Source organism: Sus scrofa, chromosome 5, assembly GCF_000003025.6.
Source record: "Sus scrofa isolate TJ Tabasco breed Duroc chromosome 5, Sscrofa11.1, whole genome shotgun sequence".
Lineage (NCBI taxonomy): Eukaryota > Metazoa > Chordata > Mammalia > Artiodactyla > Suidae > Sus > Sus scrofa.
Window position 1 is genome coordinate 11,802,177 of NC_010447.5, and position 26,449 is coordinate 11,828,625.

Consider the following 26,449-nt stretch of genomic DNA (forward strand, 5'->3'; position numbering starts at 1 on the left):
ACTTATTCTTTTGGATTAGACATTTATCGCCTCTGACTGGATAGTTAATATATAACTTGTTAGGATAGCTACTGTAAAACAAAACAAAACAAAATAACAAGTGTTGGCAAGGATGTGGAGAAATTGGAACCCTTACACACTGTTGATAGGAATGTAAAATTGTACAGCTGCTATGGAGAACCATATGGGGTTCCTGAAAAAATTAAAAATAGAATTACCATATGACCTAGCAGTTCTGATTCTAGATATATAGCCAAAAGAATTGAAAGCTGGGTCTTGGAAAGATATTTGTACACCCACGTTCATAGCAGTATTATTGTCAGTAGCCAAAAGGTAGAGGTAACAACCCAAGTATCTGTTAATACGTAACTAAACGTGGTATATACCTACAGTGGAATATTAATTATTCAGACTTAAAAAGGAAGGAAATTCTGATGTAGGCAACAACATTGATGAGCCTTGGGGATATTATACTAAGTGAAATAAGCCAGTCACAAAGACAAATACTGTATAATTCTACTTATATGAGGTACCTAGCGTAGTCAGATTCATAGAGACAGAAAATAGAATGGGGCTCCTGGGGACATGGGGAAGGGAGAGTTATTGTGTAATGGGTATAGGGTTTCAGTTTAAAAAATGGAAGGAGTTGTAGAGATGGATAGTGGTGTGATGGTAGCAAATTATGAACATATAGTTGACCCCTGAATAACTTGGGGGTTAGGGACACCAGCCCTCTGTGTGGTTGAAAAGCCTCATTTGCAACTTTATAGTTGGCATCCATATCCGTGGTCCTGCATCCTTGGATTCAGCCAACCGGTGAATGTTGTACATATTCAGTGAAAAAAAACCTGCCTGTAAGTGGACCTGCGCAGTATAAACCTGTGTTCTTCAAGGGTCCACTGAACTATATACTTAAAAATGGCTAAGATGGTAAATTTTATGTTATATGATAACTGGTTTTGGAAGTGAGAGTTTCATCTATTATAGTTTTTAACCTGTCACTCATTGAACACATTGGCACTGGTTATCATTTTGAGGTAACTGGTTGGAGGGAGAAGAAGCAGGGTCTTAACGTTTTTGGAGGCGTAGCTAAGTATCCTGATTTGGTGGCTTAGGACAGCCAAGTACAGCTTAAGGATATTAGGCATCTGGAAGAATGAGAGGCAGAAAGTGGCCTATCTAAACGTTTGCCCAGAGAACGCTCAGGTCTGCGGAATGCTGAGTCAGTCAGGCCATAGGCTGGCCGCTTCTTCATGGGAGGGTGACCTTGGTGTAAAGGGATATGTATACATTTTAATTTCTCATTTTGAATTGGTTCATTGCTCACCAATTTTTTTTTTTTTTTTGTCTTTTTTTAAGGCCTCTCCTGCGGCATATGGAGGTTCCCAGGCTAGGGGTCGAATCGGAGCTCTAGCCGCTGGCCTACACCACAGCCACAGCAACCTGGGATCGGAGCCGCGTCTATGACCTACACCACAACTCACGGCAATGCTGGATCCTTAACCCACTAAGCAAGGCCAGGGATCGAACCCGCAACCTCATGGTTCCTAGTCGGATTCATTAACCCCTGAGCCACGACGGGAACTCCCAGTTTTTTTTAATGTGTATCATGTGTTAGTTACTACGCTAGGTACAGGGATTTAGCGATGAAGAAAACCAGCAGAATCTCCAGTAATTCAGTAATAGAGACATGGCATATTTTATTATTGGAGAAACAGTATGCTTCAGTTTCATAGATGAATCATGTATTTTTTTTTATAATCTGGTTATTCATAAACTTGTTTATATCCCACCCTTTTAATACTTATCTGAGAACCTTTTCTGTAATCTCCCAGAAAATACAGAGAATGTACACGTTTCAGTTGTATATATGACTCTGGTTGTCTAGAGTTTGGGATATTTTAAAGATATTTTAAAGAGTATATTATGTGAATCTAGTTAATAATTTCTGAAGTGATGTTTTCTAATTTTTTTGGCCTTATCTGTGTCTTAGTGTATGCTATCTGAGGTCTTATTCTAAAGGTTTGATTTGGGGGACAAGAAATAAATAGGACAGTTATTTGGTTTTTATAAGCATATAAGGTCTAAAGCAATTGATTTCAAATTTTGCTTTCACCTTTTTTTTTTTTTTAGAATGGGTTCTATTTAACTGAATCCTGCCTAAGCCAGAGAAGAGAAGCTAGGGCGTAATAGAATTATCTGCTTTTTGGCATTATTTATATTGCAGGGAGTGCTGGGCAAAGGATATTGAAATAGTATTGTCTTAGAGATGCTTCTGGGAAGGTATTTAATATCTTTTAGTCTATTAGGTGTAAATTAGGTATAAATTATTATTTACACCTAGGGTTATTGTGGGGGGGTGGGTGCTGTGAAGAGCCTTTTTTTTTTTTTTCTTTTTTTCTTTTTAGGGTCACCCTCCCATGAAGAAATGGCCAGCCTGTGGCCTGACTGACTCAGCATTCTGCAGACCTGAGCTCAATATGAAATAATGTCAGGAGTTTCCCGGTGGCCTAGCAATTAAGGATCTGGCATTGTTACTGCTGTGGCACGAGTTTGATCCCTGGCCCAGGAACTTCTTTATACCACAGGTGTGGCCAACAAAAGATGTACAGAATAGTAAGGTCGGAATTTACAGTGCTAAGGATGAAAAGAAAGGGCAGATTTCAGAGAAGTCAAGGGACTTGCTTCTGGTTTGGTGTGGTGTTGAATGAAGTGTCTTGAAAGGATTCCAGACTCTCCATCAGATTTGGGTTTGAATCTCAACTCTTCAGCTTGCTAGCTGGCTTGGGTGCATTTGGTCAAGAGACTTAGCCTCACCTAGTCTTAGCTCCCTGTCTCTACAAGGAGATTCAAATATCTTGTCTTAAGGGTGAAATGAGCTAAGAATACATGTAGTTGCCTGATAAGAAGCCACCACAGAGTAACAAATGATACCTCTTTTACCGGTTATAACGTTTACCCACATTTCACCAAGAAAACACGTGTGGTAGAATGAGTACTAGAATCCAAGCTTCACACACACAGGGATTTTTATCTCCTTTGTCCATTACCCCCAGGGTCTAGAACAGTCCCTGGCACATACGTAGTAGGCACTCAAACATTTGCTAAACGAATCAGTGATTTGGTTTTCAGAATTTAGTTTTGGACTTTTAAAATAGAGGAATTTGTTGGCTATCCAAGTGGAGATGACCATTATTTGTGGACTATCTAAATGGAGGTGACCGACGGCAGTTGGTTATTTTGAGCTGGAGTTCAGGCGAGATATCTGGCCTGGACATAGAAACATGGGGTCATCAAGGTAAATGGGTGGCAGTCGAAGCGACGGGATGGATTACATCACCTGGAGCAAGCAAATTGCTCAACAGGAGGCTCCGGGAACTGAGGACCATTATTTAACTTTTTTGAGACCTTGAAAAAAATCTGATGAATATTGTGGACTCTCTCTGCACAGAAATGCCTAGAAGAGAGCACCACGGTGCCTGTGTGAGGAACTGTACACCTTGGATATGTAGCAGAAGTTCCCATTGTGGCTCAGTGGTTTAAGAACCTGACTAGTATCCCTTATTCAGTGAGTTAAGGATCTGGCGTTGCCAGAAGCTATGGCAAAGGCCTACAGCTGCAGCTCCAATTCAGCCTCTAGCCCAGGAACTTCATATGCCACAGATGCAGTCCTAAAAAAGAATTAAAAAAAGGATCTGGAGTTCCCATCGTGGCGCAGTGGTTAACGAATCTGACTAGGAACCATGAGGTTGCAGGTTCGGTCCCTGCCCTTGCTCAGTGGGTTAAGGATCCGGTGTTGCCGTGAGTTGTGGTGTAGGTTGCAGACGTGGCTCGGATCCGGCGTTGCTGTGGCTCTGGTGTAGGCCAGTGGCTACAGCTCCGATTAGACCCCTAGCCTGGGAACCTCCATATGCCGCGGGAGCGGCCCAAAGAAATAGCAAAAAGATTAAAAAAAAAAAAAAAAAAGGATCTGTGGTTGCAGTAAAAAGAGGTCCTAAGGTGACACCTCAAGCAATACCATAGAGGGTGGGCAGAGGGAAAAGGGTACGATGGGGAAGCGAGTGAACAGGGAAAGGGGAAAATCAGGGAAGACTGATATCATTGGAAGCTGAGAATAAGAGTTTCCTAAAGGAGGGAGTGCCAAATGCCACAGATAAGTCAAAGAAGGGGTTAAATGTCCATAGAATTTGGTCTTTGGTAACTCTAATAACATAAATATCCATTGAGCGGCATTGGGGAAAGGAAGCTGGGGTTACGTGAAACACCTAAGACATTAGACAGGCAGAATTTTATTTAGCAAATATTTATAGTGTACCTGCCATATGTCCAGGCACTGTGCTGGGAGCTGGGGATTGATCTGTGAGGGCAGACATGGTCTCCTCCCTTAGCTGACATTTTTATGGGGTATTTGCTGCCCACCTCCCCTAGCTCCTGCCCAGAAAATGTCCTGAAATGAGTTTCTCCTTGGGATGCTCCTGGGCACACTCAGCCACCAGGGGATTCCAGTGGTTCTGCTGGGTCAGATCCAGGCTGTTCAATTGCTCTTCTCTCACATGGGCACGAGGGAGCGATTGTTCCCTGTAACACCAGCCTTTAAAGTCAGGGACACGCTTCAGAATACCCTCAAGTTTGTACAGTGCATCAGCAAGTTGATGGAAATCACTTTAATTTTTGTTTAACTTTTAGCTCATGCTAGAACTCTTTCTTGTGGTAATGACTTTTGAAAGTTCATTATTTGCAGTGTAAAATATTGGTCCTAGATGTAGAAAAGAGGCATGAATACCAGGCCTAAGAAAACCTTTTTCATAGTCCTAGATTTTTTGCATGTGGGAATCCCTCATTTTTATTTTCTAAAAATCTCGTCTTGGGCCTTTGTTTCTTTTCATACGAATGGAGGCTTGCAAGCCTCCAGAGAGCCATGGCTTGCAAAGCAGCGTATGTGTGTGTGTGGTGGGGAGTGGGGGAGTCTGTCTTCTTGATGCTCCAGGTCTTTTGCCCCTCACACTATCCTGGACCAGTGGATTCAAAGAATGGTATACAGTTCATTTCAGTTTCTTGTATTAGAAATGAAAATGTAAATAATTATCCCATAAATATGATTTAGACTTTCCCAAAAATACACTGCGTTTCCCTGATTTCCAGCGAAATTTGCATACCTCTTTTTTTGTCTTTAAAATTTTTGACTGCATTTTATATCCAAATGGACTTGTCAGTTGCACATGCAGAGAATGTAATATGTACTGTCTTCCAGATGATTTCTAAAAACTTTAATTAAGAATAAACCTAGTTCTGATTTATTTCTTTTAATGTTTTTTTTTTCTGGTGGTTAAAGATCCCATCCTTTTGTACATATTTCTTTACACATTATGGATTATACTAAAAGTACACAGATAGCTGTAAAATGCCCAGAATAGTGCCTGACATATTATAGGTTCACAGTACCCAGGTTCTCCAGGTTCTCCAGATCATTTGGTAGTTGCTGTATTCTTTTCAAAATTATTAAAATGACTATTAATTCGAATGGGAGCATGATGATGTTATATTGGCACTGGGCCAACCAACATTATTATACCACACACTAAAAGCCAAACAGTCCTCATTGAGACAGCAAAAAAATGATGTCTTCTCAGTGTGATTTGTGATTTTTAATTTTGATTTTTTTATGTGTTTACTTTTTAAATAGGCATCTTAATCTAGAATTAATTTCTTTGCTCTTTGGGTACTCTACTAGGGATTATAACATAATAAATATAGCATAACTAAGAAATGTAATAAAACCTTCAGGATTTTATTTCTTAGAATACTAAAAAAAAATGAGAGCATCTTTATGTTTGAGAAGAACATCATAAACTCATCAAACATTCCCATAGGTTACTTTGTTTGAATATTTAATAACAGAAAATAGGGAGATTATGATGCTTATATTCAGAGGTTAAAGACTTTTCCAAGATCACTTATAAAGGGGAGAATTAGGACTTTGACCAGGACTTTTGGACTGAATCATACCTTTGATGCTTTTTTTCATTACGACTTTTTACTAAGAGAACTTAGAAGAAACTCTTATATTCAGTGAACATTCTCCCAAACCTTCTGCATCTAATAAGCACTCTAGAGTAACGGTCAGTAGTTACAGTAATGGCACAAATGTCATGGTATATATGTCAGTGTCTGTAAGAAAGGGTTTATGTTTTTCAGTAGCAGCTGAGATGCAGAAGGCTGGGGAACACAAAGGGCACATTCTGAGTTAACTACAGTTTTTAATAAAGCTGGAAGCCTTGAGCAGTCCAATTTGTATCCACCTTAAGTTTCTTAAGCAATCACCTTTTTCAGATCCCCCTGATTTTTTTTTACAGTAGAAAAAATAAGCTCTTAAATTACCTCCCTTCTTTTTCAGTCCTTTGCAGCCATTAGACTGGTTTAGGACAAGCAGGTTCTTGCATATTTCCATTCCTTGAAAACCTTCCAGTCACGGAGCAGCTTTTCTCATCTTTTATTAAATCCACTGCATCTGTAGACTGTACATCAGTGGAAATGTTTTTTTAAAAATAATTTCTCTTTCATTTATTTATTATCAGATATTCTTAGATGGAATATTTTAAATCTGTATTAACTGTGGTAAGCTGCCGTGAATACTTCCTGTGTATATAATTAATGCCACCATCGCAGATACTCACTCCTTAAAATATGCCTGCACATGGCGCCTGCCCTTCCCTCTCTCCCCCTCCTTCCCTCCTCCTCCCTCTCTCCTCCCTCTCTCTCTCTCTCTCTCTCTCACTCACACACACACACACACACACACACACACACCACGCACGCACGCGCAAAGCACACACCAAACTGCCATTCTCCAGCAGGCCTGTTTCTGGAGTTGGGAGATGTCAGCCTGCGGGGAGGGGGCGGGGGGAGGAGGAAGAGGTGGGGCTCTACTCTGATTAATTACCTTCGGCATTCAGGGGTGGGGCTTCCTTCAGCCATCTGCCTGAGATATGGGAGGGAGCTGGAGAAAGGAGGAGGGGGAGAGACTGCCAGAGAGGAAGAGAAAAGAAAGGAAGAAACACTAGAAAGAAAAAGGAAGGAAAACGGGATAGAGGGAGAGCAACCGCCCACCCTTAAAGAGCTAGGCTGGGGGGGGAGGGGGGAGGAAGGAGAGCCGTGGAAGGTGTGCCCCAGCACGACTGCTCTGAAGTGTTCATCTTCTGTGCCATTCGGTTTATGGAGAAGAAGAAAATGGTAACTCAGGTAAGATTTGTGTTTCCTCCTGTGTTTCTTTTCTTGTTTCTGAGATCTAAATAAAGATATGGGGGTGGGGCATAGTCACCAGAGTTTTAATTTATTAACCTTTTAGAAAGGGACAGAATTATTGCTAGCAGCTGAAAAGTGTTCGTCTGTGCCTGTCGTGAGTCGTGTGTGTGTGTGTGTTGTGTCCGTATCCTTTTTTCTCCCCCCCTCCCCAGCTCCGTAGCAGATTCCTGTTTCCTGTGCTGTGCAGCTGGAGCTCAGTTAAGACCCTGTGGGGATTGGTCTACCTCTTTGTCTTGGTTCTGAGGAGAGGGAGGGAGGGAGGGACCACAGAGGTAGGGAGAGATTCTTGTAGACTGCCAAAAAGAGGGCAAGGGAGCTCACTTCCTTTTAAGAATTGCAGAAGAATTTGCGTTAGAGGGAAATCTCATTCCGGATTCACTTCGGGTTCTCGGGATTGGCTGTGGAATTGTAGTTCTGCTCCCTTTGCTTTAAATGGCTTATTAAAAATGAAGGCTGGAAAAATGTTTCATTTTCGTGTCTTTGTTACTGGCAGAGGATGTTTTCAGTGAGAGCCGTAGCATCCAGGTGCAGCAGAGCCCTCCCTGGCAGAAGAACAAGTCTGAATGTATAAATGACAGTCCACGGGCATTAAAAGACATCTGAAGGAGAGGGAGTAGGAAATGAAAGCGCGCTCTCTCTCTGTCTGTCTCTGCCTGTCTTTGGCTATGCCAGGCAATAGCTGCATTTTAGCAAGTCATTCCTGACAGATGGAAAGGTGAATATTCTTCCCTGATTTCCCCCGGCAGTGCTCTTTTTCTTCTTGGCAACCTTCTGTATGTCCCTTTATGCTTTTTTCTTTATATGTGGGTTGAGAGACTGATTTATCAATGAGGATTATTTGCATTGTGGCACATTCATGTCATTTAAGCTCAGACTTAGGATCAGTTTCACTCCAGGCTTTTATGCTCTGTAGGGAAATTTCATCACTGGACAGTGGTTTTCCTTTTAAGGAGGTTGCCTTTTTTTTTTTTTTTTTTTTTTTTTTTTTTTTTTTAATATTCTCTTGTCTCGTTTCTTAAGTCACCACCGGAGGGCGAGAGAGTCAGCTGGCTATCTGGGTAGAGCATCATTTTAGGAGCTGGAACCCTGTCCAGTTAAATGTTATATAATGCCCCGCAGTGCTGTTTGGAAGGAGGTAAGGCGTTAGGGAGATTTTCCCAATGTGACCTAGAGGAAAGGGAAGTTTCAAAGAATAATATCTTTCCAAAGTCAGTTTTTTTTGTTTTAGCAGTTGCTCTTCCACTTTCTTATCCCTTCATCGTTAGCCTGATTAACTCGTTAATCAAAACATTGCTCTGCCTTTTAAAAAAGAGAAAACGTGTTTCTGGCTTGTCTTTGTTGCTTGGGAGACAATACTTCTTAACCCGGGAGCCCACATCCAGCTTTCCTTAACTGCCATATTAGAGGGTACAAGCGCTCTTTCTCAGCTACTACCAAAGCCTTTTCAACTACTTAACTTTCCATTATAGATGTTTTTAAATCAGTGAAAGAGTTATCTAAGCTAGGACTTTTTAGAATCAGAGGCTTTCCATGGCCTGTTGGAGCATTTCCCCTGAGTTCTAGAAGAGCAAGTGTGTACAAGCCCAAGTTAGGGTGCACAAGCATTTGCACACCTAGTATTGTGCGCTTAATAATCAGTATTGAAGGAAACTATAATTTTAGGAACGAAGCAGAAGAGATAAGTAGGAACTGGGAAGAGGGATTTCTTTTTTTTTTTTTTGGTGGTTAAGAATTCTAGTAGATTAAAATCATGATTTTCTCAGTGCGTGTGAAGGCTGAAGAAGTAACTCATTTTTGCCTATGCTGAATTTATACAAAGTATAGAACATCAATTTGTGAATTTTCACTATGCCAGCATGTTTGTTTTTTGTATACACTTTCTATGTTAATGTAACATACATAGTTGATAGTAATCTAGAGGGGGAAAAATCAAAGGAAATAACCCATAGGCCAGATTTTTATTTGTCCAGGTGATAGGCACGTGGGTTCAAGTCCCAGTCTGAGTTCTGGCTGGGTTCAAGTCATAGTGTTGTCAGTTTTGCTATGGATTTTTTTCTGAGGAGGGGTTATCCTATTTGTTGTTGAAAGGGAAAGTGTACTAGGCCTAAAGGGGTTTCTTTGGTTTTTGTTTTTCTGAGCCAGACCTCAAATCCCACGATTTGGTAATGATATGTCACATAAGCTTTCTGAATAGAAATTATCTGCAGTGTTTAGGGTTCAGTTATCAAAATTAAACAGTCTATTGGGGTCTTTAGTGTCTTAACTAGTATATTAGGAAAAGTATTTAGCTATCTTTTCACTCTTTTGTCACCGGGTTCCTTTCTTTAACACCTCTCTCTGTCCTGTACTATCCATCGCTTACTCGGTGCCAGAAGGTGAAGGACCTTCAGCAGATGACGTTCTTGTCACACAGTTAGGTGCACACTGTGCAGGCTTTACTATGTAGGCTCTGGTTTTATGAGGCTGGGTTTTGGCTTATAAGGCTCTGTTATAACTTATCAGAGCTTTGCTTTAAAAAAAAAAAAAGCAAATGGCAGTTTAATTACAGGATTCTGGTATAGTAGACAGACATGCCTGTGTGACTTTGGGAAAAAAATAACTTTTTCTCTGTCATCCGTGTCTATGTTGCAGGAGTATTTCCCTGAGATGCCCTCATTTCAGAACGTGTAAATCAGATGATTGCATCTCCTCACATCTGTGAAAGTAGTAACATGGAATAAAAAGAAAAAGAGAATTCATTCTAGGAATATGTGTCAAATTAGAAAAACAAAGTTATAAAATGACTTCAACACCAATTAGTAAGAAAAGGTCATCCTATTTGTTGTTGAAAGGGAAAGTATACTAGGCCTAAAGGAAAAGATTTTACGGCGTGGATGTGAAAGAAAATTTTTGTACTCTACTGTAGCTGAGGACTGCCAGTTTCTGTGGAATACAAAGCCCCCCCTTTCTTGGACAGCTCAGTGCTTTGCTGGCATTTTCTGCAAAATCTGTTTTCCATCAGGACCAAGAGGAGGGAAGGTGTTAAGAATAAGGGAGGTTGGAAAGGGGGTTGCTGCTCCTTTAAATAGTGCGGTGAGCCCATGTGGCAGCAGGCCGCTTGCTCGGGAGTGTATTCTTTTGTAATGAATCACCAGTTCCATTGTCTGCTATCTCCCCTCTTTGTAGCTCTGCAGCTCGGAAGGCCCTGAGCCTTTCACCTGAGCTGCAGCCAGTTCCCTATTCTGTTCCGGGTGGCTGGGAGGAGTGGAGAGGGAGGGTATTTTATGCTTTAATTAAAGACAGATAAGAGAGGGCAGGTATGTTTTGTTTTGTTTCATTATCTCTTATCTTTTCTGTTTTGGTTTGGGGTTTTTTTTTTTTTTTTTTTTTTTTTTTTGAAATGACTTGGAGTGGGGCATCCATGCTCTGATTTTCCTAAGCATATCCTATTTCCTGTGAATTTTGAACGCCCTCAGTGATTATTGAGTCTCCATTTTGTGGCATTGCTTTAAAGTGATTCCATTCCCCCGAACCTCATCCCACCCTTCATCCACAGAGCTCTGGCCACACTGTTGGTTTTGGCACACTTCCACTTTCTATGGGCTGCGCAGGACTCTGGGAAGTTGGGGCATAGGCGGAGATTGTGGCTTTGAGACTAATTTATGTTCCTTTACAATGAACCAAAAAAAGCCTCACTTTTTCCAGAGATTTGGTTTCTTTCTGAATTCTTCTACATGGCTCCATATCTTCAGTTATAACCATTTCCTTGCCAAGGCCAAGACTGGCTCATGAAAAATATTGCTATTCTAAAAATTACTCGGCTTCCTTGAAAAAATACCCAGAATTCCATAAATGTGATTAAATCTGAGCAATTTTGACTTATTAAATCACTTTTCTTCCCATCACCTCCATGCACCAAAAGCACACACTTTTTTTTTTCCCTATCCCTTTGTTTTTTCCTTTATCTTTCTGCTTAGTTTTGCAGTGGAGATTAGGAGATCTTAGTGTTTGACGGTTTTCTCTTCGGGTTTGTATTGCTACAGAGGTCCCCCTCCGTGTTGAAAGGTAAATGACACTCCCCATCCCTGTCAGTAGCTTAGTCCTGGTGTTGTTCCTCCGGTTGTCTGTTCTTCCCTGAAAATTGTTGTTTTGAATGTAGCAACGTTGTTGTTGGGTCTGGATGATCAACTTTTAAGCAGTCAGAAATTCTGAGGTCTGTTATCATGATACGTTGTTTCTATTTCCCAGATACTTAAAGGTCCCTCTATTACCAATAAAATGGTTAAATTCTGGAAACCTTGGAATGAAATAATTCATTAGAGGTCATTGCTAGAGTGAATCATTTAAAATGCAAGTTTGATTTTGTTGCTCCTGTGCTTTAAACTTTCCAGTTGTTTCCCTTCGGACTCAGAGTAAAGTCCTGTGTCCTTACTTTAGTCTCTAAGACCTTGAATGATTGGGAACCTGCTGTCTCTCTTGCTGCCCTTCTCTCCCCTTATTTCGCTCCAGTGATACTGGCCTCTTTGCTCTTCCTTTTAACACACCTTGCATCTTCCTGCTCAGAACCTTTCCTTCTGTTTTTCTCTTAGTCCCAAAGGTTCTTCCCTCAGATACCACATGGCTTCTCAAGAGCTCTCCTTTGACCTTCTTATCTGAACTTGAATTCCCCAGCCACTTCCTATCCCCCAACCAGCTTTTTCTTCACTTATCGTTGATATTAGTGTTTGTCATTACTTATGTTTGTTTGCTTGTTAATATCACTGCTGTCTCACCTCTCCAAAGAATATAAGCTCTGTGAAGCAGGGACCTTGTCAGCAGTCTGTTTTATTCCCAGTATTTAGAACCGTGCCTGGCACAGGCAAAAATAATAGCTGATCTGCTATCTGTATATATGATGCATTCCTATCAGGTACTTTACCTACATAGCTCATTGAACCCTCTCAACAATGATATGATTATCCCCGTAGTACAGAAGAAGAAACTGAGGCATATCATGGTTAGATAACTTGCCCAAATTTAAGCTACTAAGAGATATTGTGGGGATTCACATCCACAACTAGCTTGGGAATCTATACTTTTAGCGACCGTACCCTAATGCCCTTTGCAGGTATTACGTAATTCAGTTAATATTGGTTGAACATGGGGATGAATGCGTTTAGGTGAGACTCTCTGATTCGCTTCTGGAATTTCCATCTCTGATGTTGTTCAAGGCTTTGATGGAATACTTGGCAGTCACAAGGAATTCACTATAGAATAAAATGAATTTATTTTTCTAATATTACATAATAATGTTAGATTAGATTATAGAGTGTATATTATGCATTAGGCACTATTGTCAGTACCTCATATAATGCCTTTTAGCAGCCTTATAAGTACCATTAATGTCCGTATTGTAGAAATTAGGAAACAGGGATACAGAGAAGTTACGTTAACTTGGCCAAATTGGCAGCACCAGAATTTAAACCCAAGGAGTTTGGCCCCAGCTTCCCCATTCCTTAACTACCACTAATAATTGCTGTTATTGAAACAACCTTTATTTTTACATACCTACTTTGTACCAATTTTACATACAAATCTCATTTATATACATAACAATTACTACATTCATATTATGTGTCACTTGTCAGTCTCTTTTTGAGGTAGATGGTGTTTTTCTCATATAGTAGACTTTGAATTCAAGAGGTCAAGCAACCTTGTAGTTCTGGGAACAGACAGGGATAGGTTTCAAATTGGAATCCATTTAATTCCAGATTTTCATACTCTTCCATTATACTACAAGCCCTCCAGAATAAATGGTTCCATTAAAAAGCAGCAAAGTTTTCCTTATGGTGAGCTAAAAATCTGTTTTCATTAGCGTCTTCTCATTCTTTCTATTTCTAGCATCCAGGGTCACATAGAGTGGCTTCATCTCTCTTTTTCATAAAACCAAAATATCTGGAAATAACTGCTAAGTGTTCTCCTTAATTTTCTGTTCTGTTTACTCATCTTACCGACCTCCTTGAATTATTCCTCCTAGAAACATACTGTTTCTAGAGTCTTTACTGTCCTGGACTAATTATGTCAGTTATATGAAGGATTTATCATTTCTATCTAATTACTAAGTACTATGAGTATCATTAAATATCATTAAGTATCATATCTTTGTTATAAGTTTTGTTTTTTGAATGTTTGACTTGACTCAGTTTTCATAGCTTATTACCAGGTAGTGTTGTCAGCAATTTAGAATTTATAACTTCAAAAATGAGGGTATATTATCCTCAGCGTGTAAGTAGGATAGTATTTTTCTTCTCCACTTTAAAGAATCCCATCACCTGGTTGCAAGGATCTACCTGTCTTCTAAGCTCTGGGTCTTGCTTAGATCCCTCAAAGGTTACTAACACTGAAACTGACTTTTTAAAAATACAACTTTGAAGATGGCAATTGGACCCTATTAAAAATCAGCAAATTTGGAGTTCCCGTCGTGGCGCAGTGGTTAACGAATCCGACTAGGAACCATGAGGGTGCAGGTTCGGTCCCTGGCCTTGCTCAGTGGGTTAAGGATCCGGCGTTGCCGTGAGCTCTGGTGTAGGTTGCAGACGTGGCTCGGATCCCGTTGCTGTGGCTCTGGCGTAGGCCGGTGGCTCCAGCTCCGATTCAACCCCTAGCCTGGGAACCTCCATATGCCGCGGCCCAAGAAATAACAACAACAAAAAAGACAAAAAGACAAAAAAAAAAAAAAAAAAAAAAAAAATCAGCAAATTTGATCACTTCCCTTGAGATGCTAAAATTGTATCAGAAAAGAGTGGTGAAAAGCCAAAACTGGCAATCACAGTCTTTTAAAGCAATAGCAGCAGTAAATCATGGGCTTATTTTTCTGTTGAGAATAAAAGTAAAACACAACCAAAAAATAAACCCTTGAAAAATATTCTGATTTAGTATTACTTATAAATCAAATACCTTAGAAATATTCTTAGATTAGCTTTCTTTGGTATATTACTCTTTTTATGATTCCTCTTGGGTTTTTTCAAAGGGCTGTCAGTTTCAGAATATTAGACTAAAGCTGCTTCTTTACTTAATGGCCTGGGAAATAGATACAGCTAGACTGCTATTAACAGAAGGAAATACAGCTTTAAAATTGTAACTCGAAATCGTATAAGTGAAGATATTTAATTCATTTAGAATTGCAAAGGGTTTCCGTCGTGTCTCAGTGGTTAATGAACCCGACTAGGAACCATGAGGTTGCAGGTTCGATCACTGGCCTCGCTCAGTGGGTTAAGGATCCAGCATTGCCGTGAGCTGTGGTATATAGGTCAAAGACACGGCTCCGATCCCAGGTTGCTGTGGCTGTGGTGTAGGCCAGCAGCTACAGCTCCGATTCGACCCCTAGCCTGGGAACCTCCATGTGCTACAGGTGCAGCCCTAAAAAAGACAAAAAAAAAAAAAGGAATTGCAAGATAAAGTTTTTCAACCAAAATTTGATATTTTGTATATAAAGAAATATTTTAGAAGAAAATATGGAAATGGAAGTCAATAACTATGAAATTAGAAAATAATACTTTTATATCCACAAATAACATAACTGTAGTCTTTTATCTACTATTATGAGATATCTTGTAAGAAGTTCTGAACAGAGAAGCTGAGAATTAATTGAAGGAGACAAGGTTTTGAAAGACTCCTGTAGAACAGAAATCCATAAACATTTTCTGTCAATGGCTAGATAGTAAATGTTTTTGGCTCTGCAAGCCATGCAGTCTCTGTTACAACTATTCAGTCTGCCATTTCAACATGAAAATAGTCACTTCTAGTAAAATTTTATTCATGAACACTGAAATTTTAATTTGGTATTATTTCCATGTATCACAAAATATTCTTCTTTTGAATTTTTTCAACTATTTAAAAGTGTAAAAACCATGCTTAGCTTTCAGGTTGTACAAAAACAGGTGGTGAGTCAGCTTTGGACCAAAGCCGTAGTTTGGCAGCCCCTGACTTAGAGGGATGCAGTCAGGACACAGCTTCTAGCAGCTTTGATAAATCATCTTAAATCCCTGTTAGGGTGAAACCCAGATTTGCTCTCTTATTTTTCCCTTCCAGAAAAGAGGAAGATTCTTTTCCTTTCCTCACTTGCTGTCTCCCTCTTCTCTAGCCCCAAATTGAACTACTTGCTATCCCCAAATATGCCCTATTTTATACCTTCCTGCTTTTCATATATTTCTTTATATACTATTTTTCATGTATTTTGTACTTTGGGCCAGAATACCTTTTTCTCCCACATGATTAATTTCTTGCCTTAAAGATTCAGCTTAGGCTTAAGCTATTTCAGAAAGCTTGCCCTGTCTCATGGAGTTGTCCCTCTTTTATGCTTCCTTGGAGTTGTGTATGTGTTGTTCTCTTAGCTCATTTAAGTAGTACTGTAATTATGAATATATTTGCCTTTTTTCCCATTAGATTGTAGTTTCTTTCAGGATTGGAATTAGATTGCCAGTGTTTATTATCATATCTGTTTCAATTTAGTATCTAATAATACTTCTTGATTGAATTAATGAACTTTAACTTGTTACTTCATTGACAAGTGTAAAACCAGAAGCCTAAAATTGGGTAGTCACATATATCCTAGTGCTTGTTACTTAAATCAGTTAATACTTAAAATATAGTGTCATCTGGAAACGGATGCGTTATTTGGTTAGAAGAAAGGAGGATTTGGGAGCAGACAGCCCTTTGGGGAACGCAAAAATCCCGTCGTAGATGTTCCAGTGGAGGCTGCATATATCCAGAAGACAGGGTGTGGGTAAGTGGCATAGGAGCTCTGGCCTTCTGCGAAGTCCGCCAAGAGGGAAGAAGATATGACCCCCAACAAATATGGAAAGGGCAAAGGAAGTGAAAAGGTGGCAATGACATTTTTGGGACTGGCAACCCAGAAGTGTATCAGATGTAGTGTATTGACTCCAAGCCACCTCCCGCTCACCTCTTCCTTCCACTTAAAAAGCCAGGAGTTAAATTTTTTTGCTTTTTCTTTTTTGGCATGTGGAAGTTCCCAGGCCACGTATCAGACCTGAGCCACAGCAGTGAGTTGGGCCACTGCAGTGACAGTGCTGGATCCTTAACCCACTGAGCCACAAGAGAACTCTGGGGTTAGAGTCCTTTTTTTTTTTTTTTTTTTTTTTTTTTGGCTAGGGGTCGAATTTGAGCTGCAGCTGCCGGCCTACGCCACAGCTACAGCAACACCAGATCTGAGCTGTGTCTGCGACCTACACCACAGCTCACAGTAATGCTAGATCCTTAACCCCCTGAGTGAGACAGGGATCAAACCCACGTCCTCATGGATGCTGGTCGGGTTTGCCAACCACTGAGCCACGATGGGAACTCCTAGATTCTTTTTTTAAAGCTGAGGAGAGGAGGGGACAAATTTGGAGTTTGGGATTAACAGCTACACACTACTATAGTAGATAAACAACAAAGACCTACTGTGTAGTACAGCAAACTATATTAGTGTCTTGTGATAACCTATAATGGAAAAGAATCTAAAAACAAATTTATATAGATCACTTTGCCATACACCTGGAACTAACAGAACATTGTAAGTCAATTGTACTTCAGTTTAAAACAAAAATTCAACTCAGATATATGTTAGACCATAACCATTCTCAGTCATTTTCAAGGCTTGCTGTTTATTGCTTTTAGTAGTTTTTCCTGTGTATTTCCTCTGGATAGTTTCTCTTTTGGTGTAATTAAGTGTACTGATCTTTGCTTCTGCAGTGTCTAATCTACCATTAATCCAAACTAATTTTTTAAAAATCTCAGACAGCATAGTTTTCATATCTAGAATTTTGATATGGATCCTTATATATCTCCCATGTCTCTTAACATGCTTAGTTTTTCTTTTACATACAGTTTTTTTTTTTTTTGAACATATGGAATACAGATTTTTAATGTCCTTATCTGCTAATTCTAACATCTATATTCGTGCTGGATCAGTTGAAATTGATTGATTTTTCTCATCACTATGGGTTGTGTTTCCTGTTTCATTGAATGCCTGGCAATTTTTGAATGAATGCCGGACATTGTGAATTGTACCTTGTTGGATTTGGTGCTGTACCTGATGCTTTTTTTTTTTTTTTTTTTTTTTTTTGTCTTTTTGCTATTTCTTTGGGCCGCTCCTGCGGCATATGGAGGTTCCCAGGCTAGGGGTCAAATCAGAGCTGTAGCCGCTGGCCTATGCCAGAGCCACAGCAACTCGGGATCTGAGCCACATCTGCAACCTATACCACAGCTCACGGCAACGCCGAATCCTTAACCCACTGAGCGAGACCAGGGACCGAACCCGCAACCTCATGGTTCCTAGTCGGATTCGTTAACCACTGCGCCACAACGGGAACTCCTGTACCTGATGCTTTTTAAATTACCAGGTCTTCCACTCTCATTCTTGGAAATGGGCCCTATTCCTGACAATGTGTGAGCTCCTAGCACTTGTTCCCGCCAGCTCTTTGCGGTGCCCCCTTTGATAGCCTCAGGTAGTTGTGCACATATTCTAAGTTTAATTGTACTTGAGAGGAGCTCTCTGTAAATCTTCCAGGTTCTTTTTGTTAAGTTCTCTCTTCCACAGTGTTCTTCCCTGGGAAGGCCAGACACCTTGGCTTCCCCGGACTTCAGGCTTTAATCTCAACTCACGAGACCACCAGGTTCTGCTCAGCTTCCTTTTCTCTGCGCCACCCTGGGAACTTTCTCCAGTCAGTAAGTGGAACAGTTAGAAAGCTCACCTTTTTTTTTTCTTTTTGGTGTTTTTTAGGGCAGCACCCACCGCATATGGAGGTTCCCAGGCTAGGAGTCGAGTTGGAGCTACAGCTGCTGCCCTGTGCCACAGCCACAGCAACGCAGGATCCAAACCGGGTCTGCAACCTACATCACAGCTCACAGCAACGCTGGATCCTTAACCCACTGAGCAGGGCCAAGAAATGAACCTGTGTCCTTATGGATGCTAGTCAGATTCATTTCTGCTCAGCCACGATGGGAACTGCAAGCTCACGTTAGTTTTTCCCATCTCAGGAATCACTGTCTTTCTTTGCCTACTGTACAGTGTCTTGAGTGCTATTTTTTCATGTATGTTGTTGTGTTTTTTAGTTGTTGGAGGTGGCAAGAGAAATCTGGTCCTTGTTACTCCATCTGGATTGGAAACAGAAATGAGACCACTTATTTTTCAATGAAAATTACATGAAAAATGAGCCAAACAGTAGTATTAGAGAGGTGGTATTGGAGACGAAAGCATATGATGCATAACTAATTGAAGTACAAGGTAGAATATGAAATAACATGGGTGTGATGGCAGTGAGGTACCGTTAGAGGATGAGCAAAGAATTAGTTTGGGAAGTTTAGCAGAAAGGGGAAGCCTGAAAGGAAGGGCTATGGCATATATTGTGTGTCTGTGTGTGTGATGTATGCAAGACATTATCTGGGTCTAGAGCCAAATTCTTGAGCATTGAGTGAGATTCAGTGGTGGAATAATTTCAGAGAGAGTCTAGGGCTAATCTGATGAAAGGCAAAAATGGTTCTTTAACAAAAATACGTGGACAAGATCACGGGAAAAAAATAGTGTTTCAGTGTTTTTGTCCTTAAACCTGATTTGTGGTCTGTTGTAGAAAAGGAGAAAGATCCTTTTCTCTTGTGAATTACCTGTCATGGCAATTCCAGCAGGATAGGGGTGCAGAAAAGTCAAAGTACCATTTGTTCACTTCAACCACATAGACGAAAGGGCTACTACCTAAGACTGCAAAAATGGTGATCATTGATCCAAAATTTATGGAACTTTAATTATACATACAACCACCATATGACCCAGCAGTCGCATTCTTGGGCGTATATCCAGACAAAGCTTTCCTTGAAAAAGACACATGCACCCGCATGTTCATTGTAGCACTGTTCACAATAGCCAAGACATGGAAACAACCCAAATGTCCATTGACAGATGATGAATTAAGAAGCTGTGGTATATATACACAATGGACTACTATTCAGCCATAAAAAGAAGAAAATAATGCCATTTGCCGGCAACATGGATGGAACTAGAGACTCTCCTGCTAAGTGAAGTAAGTCAGAAAGAGAAAGACAAATACCATATATGATTTCACTTATATTTGGAATCTAATATATGGCACAAATGAACCTTTGCGCAGAAAAGAAAATTATGGATGTAGAGAACAGACTCGTGGTTGCCAAGGGGGAGACGGAGGGATGGATTGGGAATTTGGGGGTTAATAGATGCAAACTATTGCCTTTGGAATGGATAAGCAATGAGATCCTGCTGTATAGCACTGGGAACTTTATCTCGTCACTTATGATGGAGCAGGATAATGTGAGAAAAAGAATGTATACATGTATGTGTAACTGGGTCACCAAGCTGTACAGTAGAAAATTGACAGGACACTGTAAACCAGCTATAATGGAAAAAATAAAAATCATTATAAAAAAATTTTTTTAATAAAATTTATGGAACTTTAGAAGGCCTTTCAGCCGGGCTGTTTAAATGGTTTTCAGATTATCTGGACAGTTGGGTAGGGTGAGGTCACTGTGGATCTAAACTAGTTCGTACTAGAGGCGGGCGGCGAGGCCCTGTCAGGAGTCTGCTTCCATTAAAATGTGTGCCTGCCATTCTGCTAACATAGCCATTGTGAACAGAAGTTCAGCCAAATATGTGCTGTAACGGTTTCTCTCTTGAGGAACCAGGAGGCATTTTTGTGAAACTGGGAGTCTGTGTGTTTTTTGGATTAATTTCACTTAGCCTGTGTTTTATATAAAGCCTTTAGTAAAACGAATGTGAACCTCCTCCCCCACCGTGTTGGTATCGATGTTACTCTTTATGGGAGAAAGAATTTGAAGAACTTGAAAGTTCCAACTCCGCTGCTGGGTTTATACTGTGGGCTCTATGTACTCTTCCCCTTTCCTCTCCCCTTCCTTCTTCTTCCCTCCCTTCTTTCCTTCCGTCCTCCCTCCCTTCCTCTCCTTCCTTCTCTCCTTTGAAGTAAATCTTTTGTATACACGATCTCAGTTCATTCTTACGGATACCCCATTAGGTGTCTCTCCTCATTTCTAAAGAAAATAGTGAGGCCAGAGAGGTTAAGCGACTTGTCCGCAGTCACACAGCTGTACATGGCACAGCCTGGCTTTGAACCCACATTTAGTTTATTTCATAGTTTATACTCTTTCTACCCTTGTTTTTGTTGTTATTGTTGTTGTTTTTTATGACAGCTGTTATAGTAACCATAATGTGAAGAATACAGGCCTTAGTATTTACTTAACTTTTCTTTACGTAAGAAAAATCTCTGCAACTCACCTTTAGCCAAAACCTTGAGGAAGGACTGCTGATTTTCCTGGAGCCTTGGGTTCCTCTGGGATAAGTGCAGCATCGATCAGTTTGACTATTCTATATATAACTTTCATTTCCTGAAATTTTATCTCAGCACAAGTTCTCCAGTTTGATGGCTTAGTATTTCGTACACGAGCATTTGTGCAGAATGAGAGAGAAGTCAGAGAACAGGTTCTTCAGAGCAGCCCTTAGCCACTTTGGGAAGGGAACAAATAAGCTATGTAATGGTACTTTGTTGACTGTTACAAAAGAAGACACAGTTTCACATGGTAATACATCTAATGTTTCTTTTTTTTATTATAGTCTGTCCCTTGGGTTAGGCCTCTATTTCACAGAATCAGATTCTTAGAGCTAGAGTGAACTTTATTTTATGAATCAGGATACAGAACCAGTGAGTTATCCAGGGTCATATGGCAGAGTAACAGCAGAGTGGAGCTAGTTCTCCATTTGGTAATCTTTCTACTGTCAGAACATCCTCTTAGGAAGTCCAGACCTTTACAAAAAATGTTTAGTCTGTAAAGGCTAAAATATCAAGTCCTTATGCTCCTCATTCCCAAAAAGGAAAATATTAAAACAAGCAAAAAGTTCAACTCATGTATCTAGAGCATTCTTTACTGGAAATTTTTTTTTTGTTTTTCTAGGGCCACACCTGAGGCATATGAAAGTTCCCAGGCTAGAGGTCGAATCAGAGCTGCAGCTGGAGCCTCCGCCACAGCCACAGAACTGGGACCTGAGCCGCATCTGCCACCTACACCACAGCTGATGCCAACGCCAGAGCCTTTAACCAACTGGACGAGGCCAGCAATCAAACCTGAGTCTTCGTGGATACTAGTTGTGTTCTTAACCCACTGAGCCACAACGGGAACTCCTGGAAAATTATTTTTGAATGAAGCTGGATAGTCTAGTTGATGTAATGAAGTTCTAAATGTGAAAGCTTATAAAAAGAAATAAACATGTCCCCCCCCCTTTTTTCAAAGTATGCTTGAAGATTTTTCTGGTTTTGTTTGGTTTTTGAGCATTTGACTTGACATGGACAGGAAGGATGGAATAAAATCTGGGAACGTTTTTATTACCAAGCAACTATCATCGCATATAGACAGCTTCTTTTTGGTGCTCTTGGGAACTGATTTTAGATCTCCACTCTCAGTTTTCTGCATGCTGCCTCTGTTAACTTGAATATCCTTCCTTAATCTGAGACAGGTTTTCCTGGTTAGTAATAACAGCTTATTTTTGATCGCTTTTTTCGTGACTTCTCCCAACATGGGACTCTAATTTCTTTGCTAGGTTTATTTGTCTCCTTGTGGTAAAGGGTTAAATATTGCAGTCACTAGTTTATATTTCATTGCCATTCCTGAGGGGTCGAGTCTGTGGCATGCCTTATTGATCCGTGTGTCAGAGATCAATAATAGGGTAACGGGAGATGTCTTCCTTCCTTCCGACTGCGTTCTGATCTTGGCCACTATTGCATTCGTGAAGGAAGGAGTGAAGAGTCAGGCATTCTGACTGGCAAATGCTGGATTTTTGTTTTATTCTCTGAGAGTGATTAGACCTTGAAAGTCTTTTGCTTTGTCAGCACAGAGAAGCATGTTTAGCACCAGATGCTGGACGCACTTGGACTGGGACTCGAAGGACACGTTTAGTTCTGATCTTTGAGTGTCTTTGCTTCTGTGATCTAAGTGCATCTGATGTGCTAAAGCGTAAGTACAAGAGCTGTTTCAAGAATTGTGGTAAACACTTTCCATTTTCCTTTAAGCTTCTCCACTTTGCCTTTAGTAAATCTTGGTGGTGGTAAAGGGTTAAGGAAGCATAGAAATTCATTAACCCATGTCCTTTCTCATAATAAAAAAGAACCTGGAATTCTAGAATTTACTTAAGGCTGAAATCTCTTGCAGAAAACAAATCATGACGTGTGGGTCAGGGTGATAGATTGTTTTACTTGCCTCTCATCTCTTGTAAGACTCCACTGAAATAGCAATATAGAACTACAAAAAGAGGTAAGCCAAGAACAGCAAATAGGGAAGGGTGAAGAGTGATGTTACCAATAAACAAGAGAGTTAAACAAATTACTGGAAAAGATAAAGCAAATGGAACCAACTGATGGATGGAGGAGAAGCTAAAGCCTGACAATTAGGAGCAAGCCCTATGCTAGGAGGCTGAGTGGTATGGAAGCTGGTCTGCCCAGCAGGAGCCCAGGAGGCTCCAGACTCAGAGTAGAAGTGAAGAAGGATGGAACGGGGATTCTGTGTGCGTTATAGGGGATAACTCAACTCCTTAGCATTGCTGTAGCCTTTCCACCTCCTTCCCAGTCCCTTTCCACCCCCTTCCCAGTAGAAACAGCCATTTACTGTGCTGCCTCCTTTGTCCAGCATTAAAAAAGGAAAAACCCAAGCCCCAGATTGTTTGATTCCAAATAAGTGGATCAGAATGTTTGGGGAGGAGTTCCCGTCGTGGCGCAGTGGTAACAAACCGACTAGGAACCATGAGTGCAGTTCGATCCTGCCTTGCTCAGTGGTTAACGATCCGGCGTGCCGTGAGCTGTGGTGTAGGTGCAGACGTGGCTCGGATCCGCGGCTGTGGCTCTGGCGTAGGCGGTGGCTACAGCTCCGATTCAACCCTATCTGGAACTCCATATGCGTGAGAGGCCAAGAAATGGCAAAAGAAAAGAAAAAAAAAAAAGAATGTTTGGGGAAACCTAATTCTTTTTTATGTTAGATGTTGGCACCCCTTCCTTTAATCTGTTATTTGGGGGATGGGAGGAGATCATTCCACACCTTGCTAGCAGGTTATGCTAAAGCAAAGTCTGCCACTTGCTCCTCCTTATGTCATACTGAGTTCCCAGTTAGAATTTTAATTCCAGGGAGAGACCTAATAAGAAAACAGATTTCCATATACAACAGCAGAGGAAACCTACAGCATCTAACCAGGTTCTCATACTGGGTCACCAGTGCTTAAGGATCAAGAGGAACTTTCGGAATTAAAGAGGCAGAAGAAACAAATGAAAACCTGCCCCTGGGGGGAAACAGTTCATCCAGGGAACAGGGGAGACTTTAAAGAGGCATCCTCATGTAGTCAGATTAAAGAGGATCATGCATTCATAAGACCAGTACTGGTGGGATGACAAGGGAACAGTTGGAGAATGAGTGAGAATGATAGAAATTAGGAATGATGGTCCAAAGAAAACATGCCGTGGAAGGATCGAGTTCAAGATCTGTCCCCAGATTCAGGGCTTTGAGACAGGAAGCTGGAAGACACAGCCTGAGACAAAACCTTACCTGCCAGTCCTTTATTAGGGAGTACAGTCTCAGGAAAGCAGCGTGAGGGCAGGGGGTGCCAAGAAGGAAGAGAGGCCAGCCAAAGCTTTTGTAAAGGATGCTGCCGACGACGAGTCTTTAGAGAAGTGGTGTACAACTGTTGTTCCTCTGGCCGGTCCGTCCGAAGGGAGTGTGCAGAGGTTTTATCTGCTGGTTTCCTCTCATCTCCTGCTTCTCCCCCTTTTGGTCAAAATGTGCCATATAGGTAATGCCCCTGACCTCAGTGGCCCCACGGGGAGGCCAAGCCCCGCACTCTGTGTGTACGGATCTGCAGGATGACATGACAGCGAAGTCTGGACGGGTGAGGGGAGTCAGGAACCCCCAAGGTAGCCTCTTCCTTGGAAGCTCAGCCTTTTAAGGAACTATGAAAAGGGGGCTACTTCCAGAAGGACGGATGAAAAGGGAGAGGTGGGAGACTGCTGCTTTCTACCCAGGCTCCTCCGTGCCTATTCGGTTTGTTAGGCACATGTATAAATTTGATAAATTTAAAAGTTAACTTTAAAAACGAAAATAGGTTTCCCAGAACACCCTGGAAATAAATATCAAAGATCTTTTAGAATGCATTTGGGGGGGGAAATGGATTTTGAATATTGAAAGATAAAATCTAATCAGTAGTTTGTGTCAGGACAATCCTTTTTAAGAGAATTAACTTGTGGAATAGATCCTTCTGCCTTCTCGCCCATTCTTACTCACTCCCCATGACATCTAGGAGGCCTCTACCCCTCCCCATGCCCCTGCCAGGCTCTGCTGAATCTACCTTTGGGTCGTCTCGAGCAGTTGTCTACTCTGCCTCCGCTGTAGTTCATAGTCTTCCTATAAATCCCTCTAAGAGCTCTCTTTGTCTTCCCTCCTCATGGCACCTTATTTATGTTTCTCATGCTGAGTTTTGATCTCTTCCTGTACTAATTTTGGTTATAACTTTAAAAAAAATAACAAAAGTTTATAGTTATTTATATACTTTAAGAGGTTGTATGTGTTTCTTTTTTCCTTTAGCAAATACTTGTAGTTTTTAAGGTAGTCACTAAAGATACAAAAATGAATTAGGCCTGGACAGTTACCTGCCCTCAAAGAATCTATGTTCAGGAGAGGCAACAGATATGTAAACCAACAGTTGTACTAGAATTCATGGGCTAGGGTGGGGGTGAGTAAGAGGAGAGAGATGGTTTTTTTCCTTTTTGGGTAAATCAGAGAAACTGCAAAAAGCAGTAACTCCAACTGTATCTTAAAGAGTGTGAACAAGTTGGCCAGTTGGAGAAAGTTAGATAGAGAAGAGCTCTCTAAGCAGAAAGAATAACAGGTACAAAGAGCCTTGGGGTGGGGGGTACAAGACAACCCAAAGTGTCTCCCTGGATTGATGCACAGAGAGTGCTAACTGGGCCAAGCCACTGTCATCTCCCTGTCGGGTTACATGGCAGCCTCCCAACTGGTCTGCCAGCTTCTATCTTTGCAGAGTAATCTATTGAAAACCTAAATCTCTGCTGCTTCTCTGCTCAGAAGTCTCAGCGGAAAGTAGAAGCCAAGACCCCTTGCAGTGGCCTTAGGTGTTACAGGATTGCTACTTCAACAAGGCTCTTTCCCCATCGCCACCCTTCTCACTTCATCTCTGCCACTCATTTCCTTGCTTATTCCAGTTCGGTCACCTGGACCTTCTTGACCCAGGTTCCTAGAGTAAACTGAGCGTGTTTTCACCTCTGAGCCTTTGCATCTGTGTTCCCTGTGTCCAGAGCGCTCTTCCGCATAGACACGTGGGTGGCTGCTCAAAGGTCACCTCTCCTGACCACCCTGTATGGATAGTGACCCTGTCCCTCCAACTCTGATCCTCCCTGCTTCCACACTATACACTTTGTTGCTTTGTGTTTCTCCATACCACACCATCTGTTTCTTGTTTTGCTTGCCTATTTATTATCGCTCTCTCTCCGTACTAGAATGTAAACTCTGTGAGAGTAGGAACTTTGTTTTTTTAATCACTGTTATTTCCCCAGCATCAGAACAAAGTGTCTAATAATGCATAGTAAGTACTCAGTAAATCGTGGGTGGCAAGAATTGAAGCTGAATAGATGAAACATGCAGGGGGCATGACTTCCATACAGTGGTCTTTGGATCTAAGACTGTGAGCATTGAGGAATCTGGGATTTTAAGAAGAGAATTAATTAGCAATATCTGATTTAGGTTTCATTTAGAAAGATCATTCTGGCAGCCGCTTGGAAAATTCATTAGGTTGAGGTTAAGTTAGAAGAAAAGAGAACTATTAAAAGATTCTTGGGTTAGCTGGTGAGAGTTGATGAGAGCAGAGACTCTTAATTTTCTTTTTATTTCCTGCAGTACATACCATGGACTCTCACATGTAACCTCTTGGTGTGTAATGTAGAAGTGTAATAACTCATTTTCAGTGGTAAATGTTTATGAATGATTGTATCATAATTGTAATCATTGTAATAAGCTTTCTGCAGGGTTCCTAAAACTATGGCGAGAAAGGCCTCTGACAGAAGCAGATATTCAGCTACCTTCAATTTAGCATCTATTT

General features: G+C 41.0%; 1 protein-coding gene across 44 annotated transcripts in view; it reads left to right on the top strand.

Moving 5' to 3' along the window:
- The window catches only part of RBFOX2 (RNA binding protein, fox-1 homolog (C. elegans) 2), a 271,803-nt gene that overhangs the window by 168,654 nt on the left and 76,700 nt on the right, over positions 1–26,449 (top strand). For 7 of the 44 annotated variants that reach the window (XR_002343806.1, XM_005663829.3, XM_005663834.3 and 4 more), the window contains exon 1: positions 6,826–7,239. The exons of 36 other annotated variants lie outside the window; for them this stretch is intronic. Coding sequence is in view for 7 of the 8 variants with exons in the window: in XM_005663829.3 (XP_005663886.1) it covers positions 7,213–7,239 (27 nt within the window). In the remaining variant the exon portion in view is untranslated. 44 annotated transcript variants of the gene reach the window in all.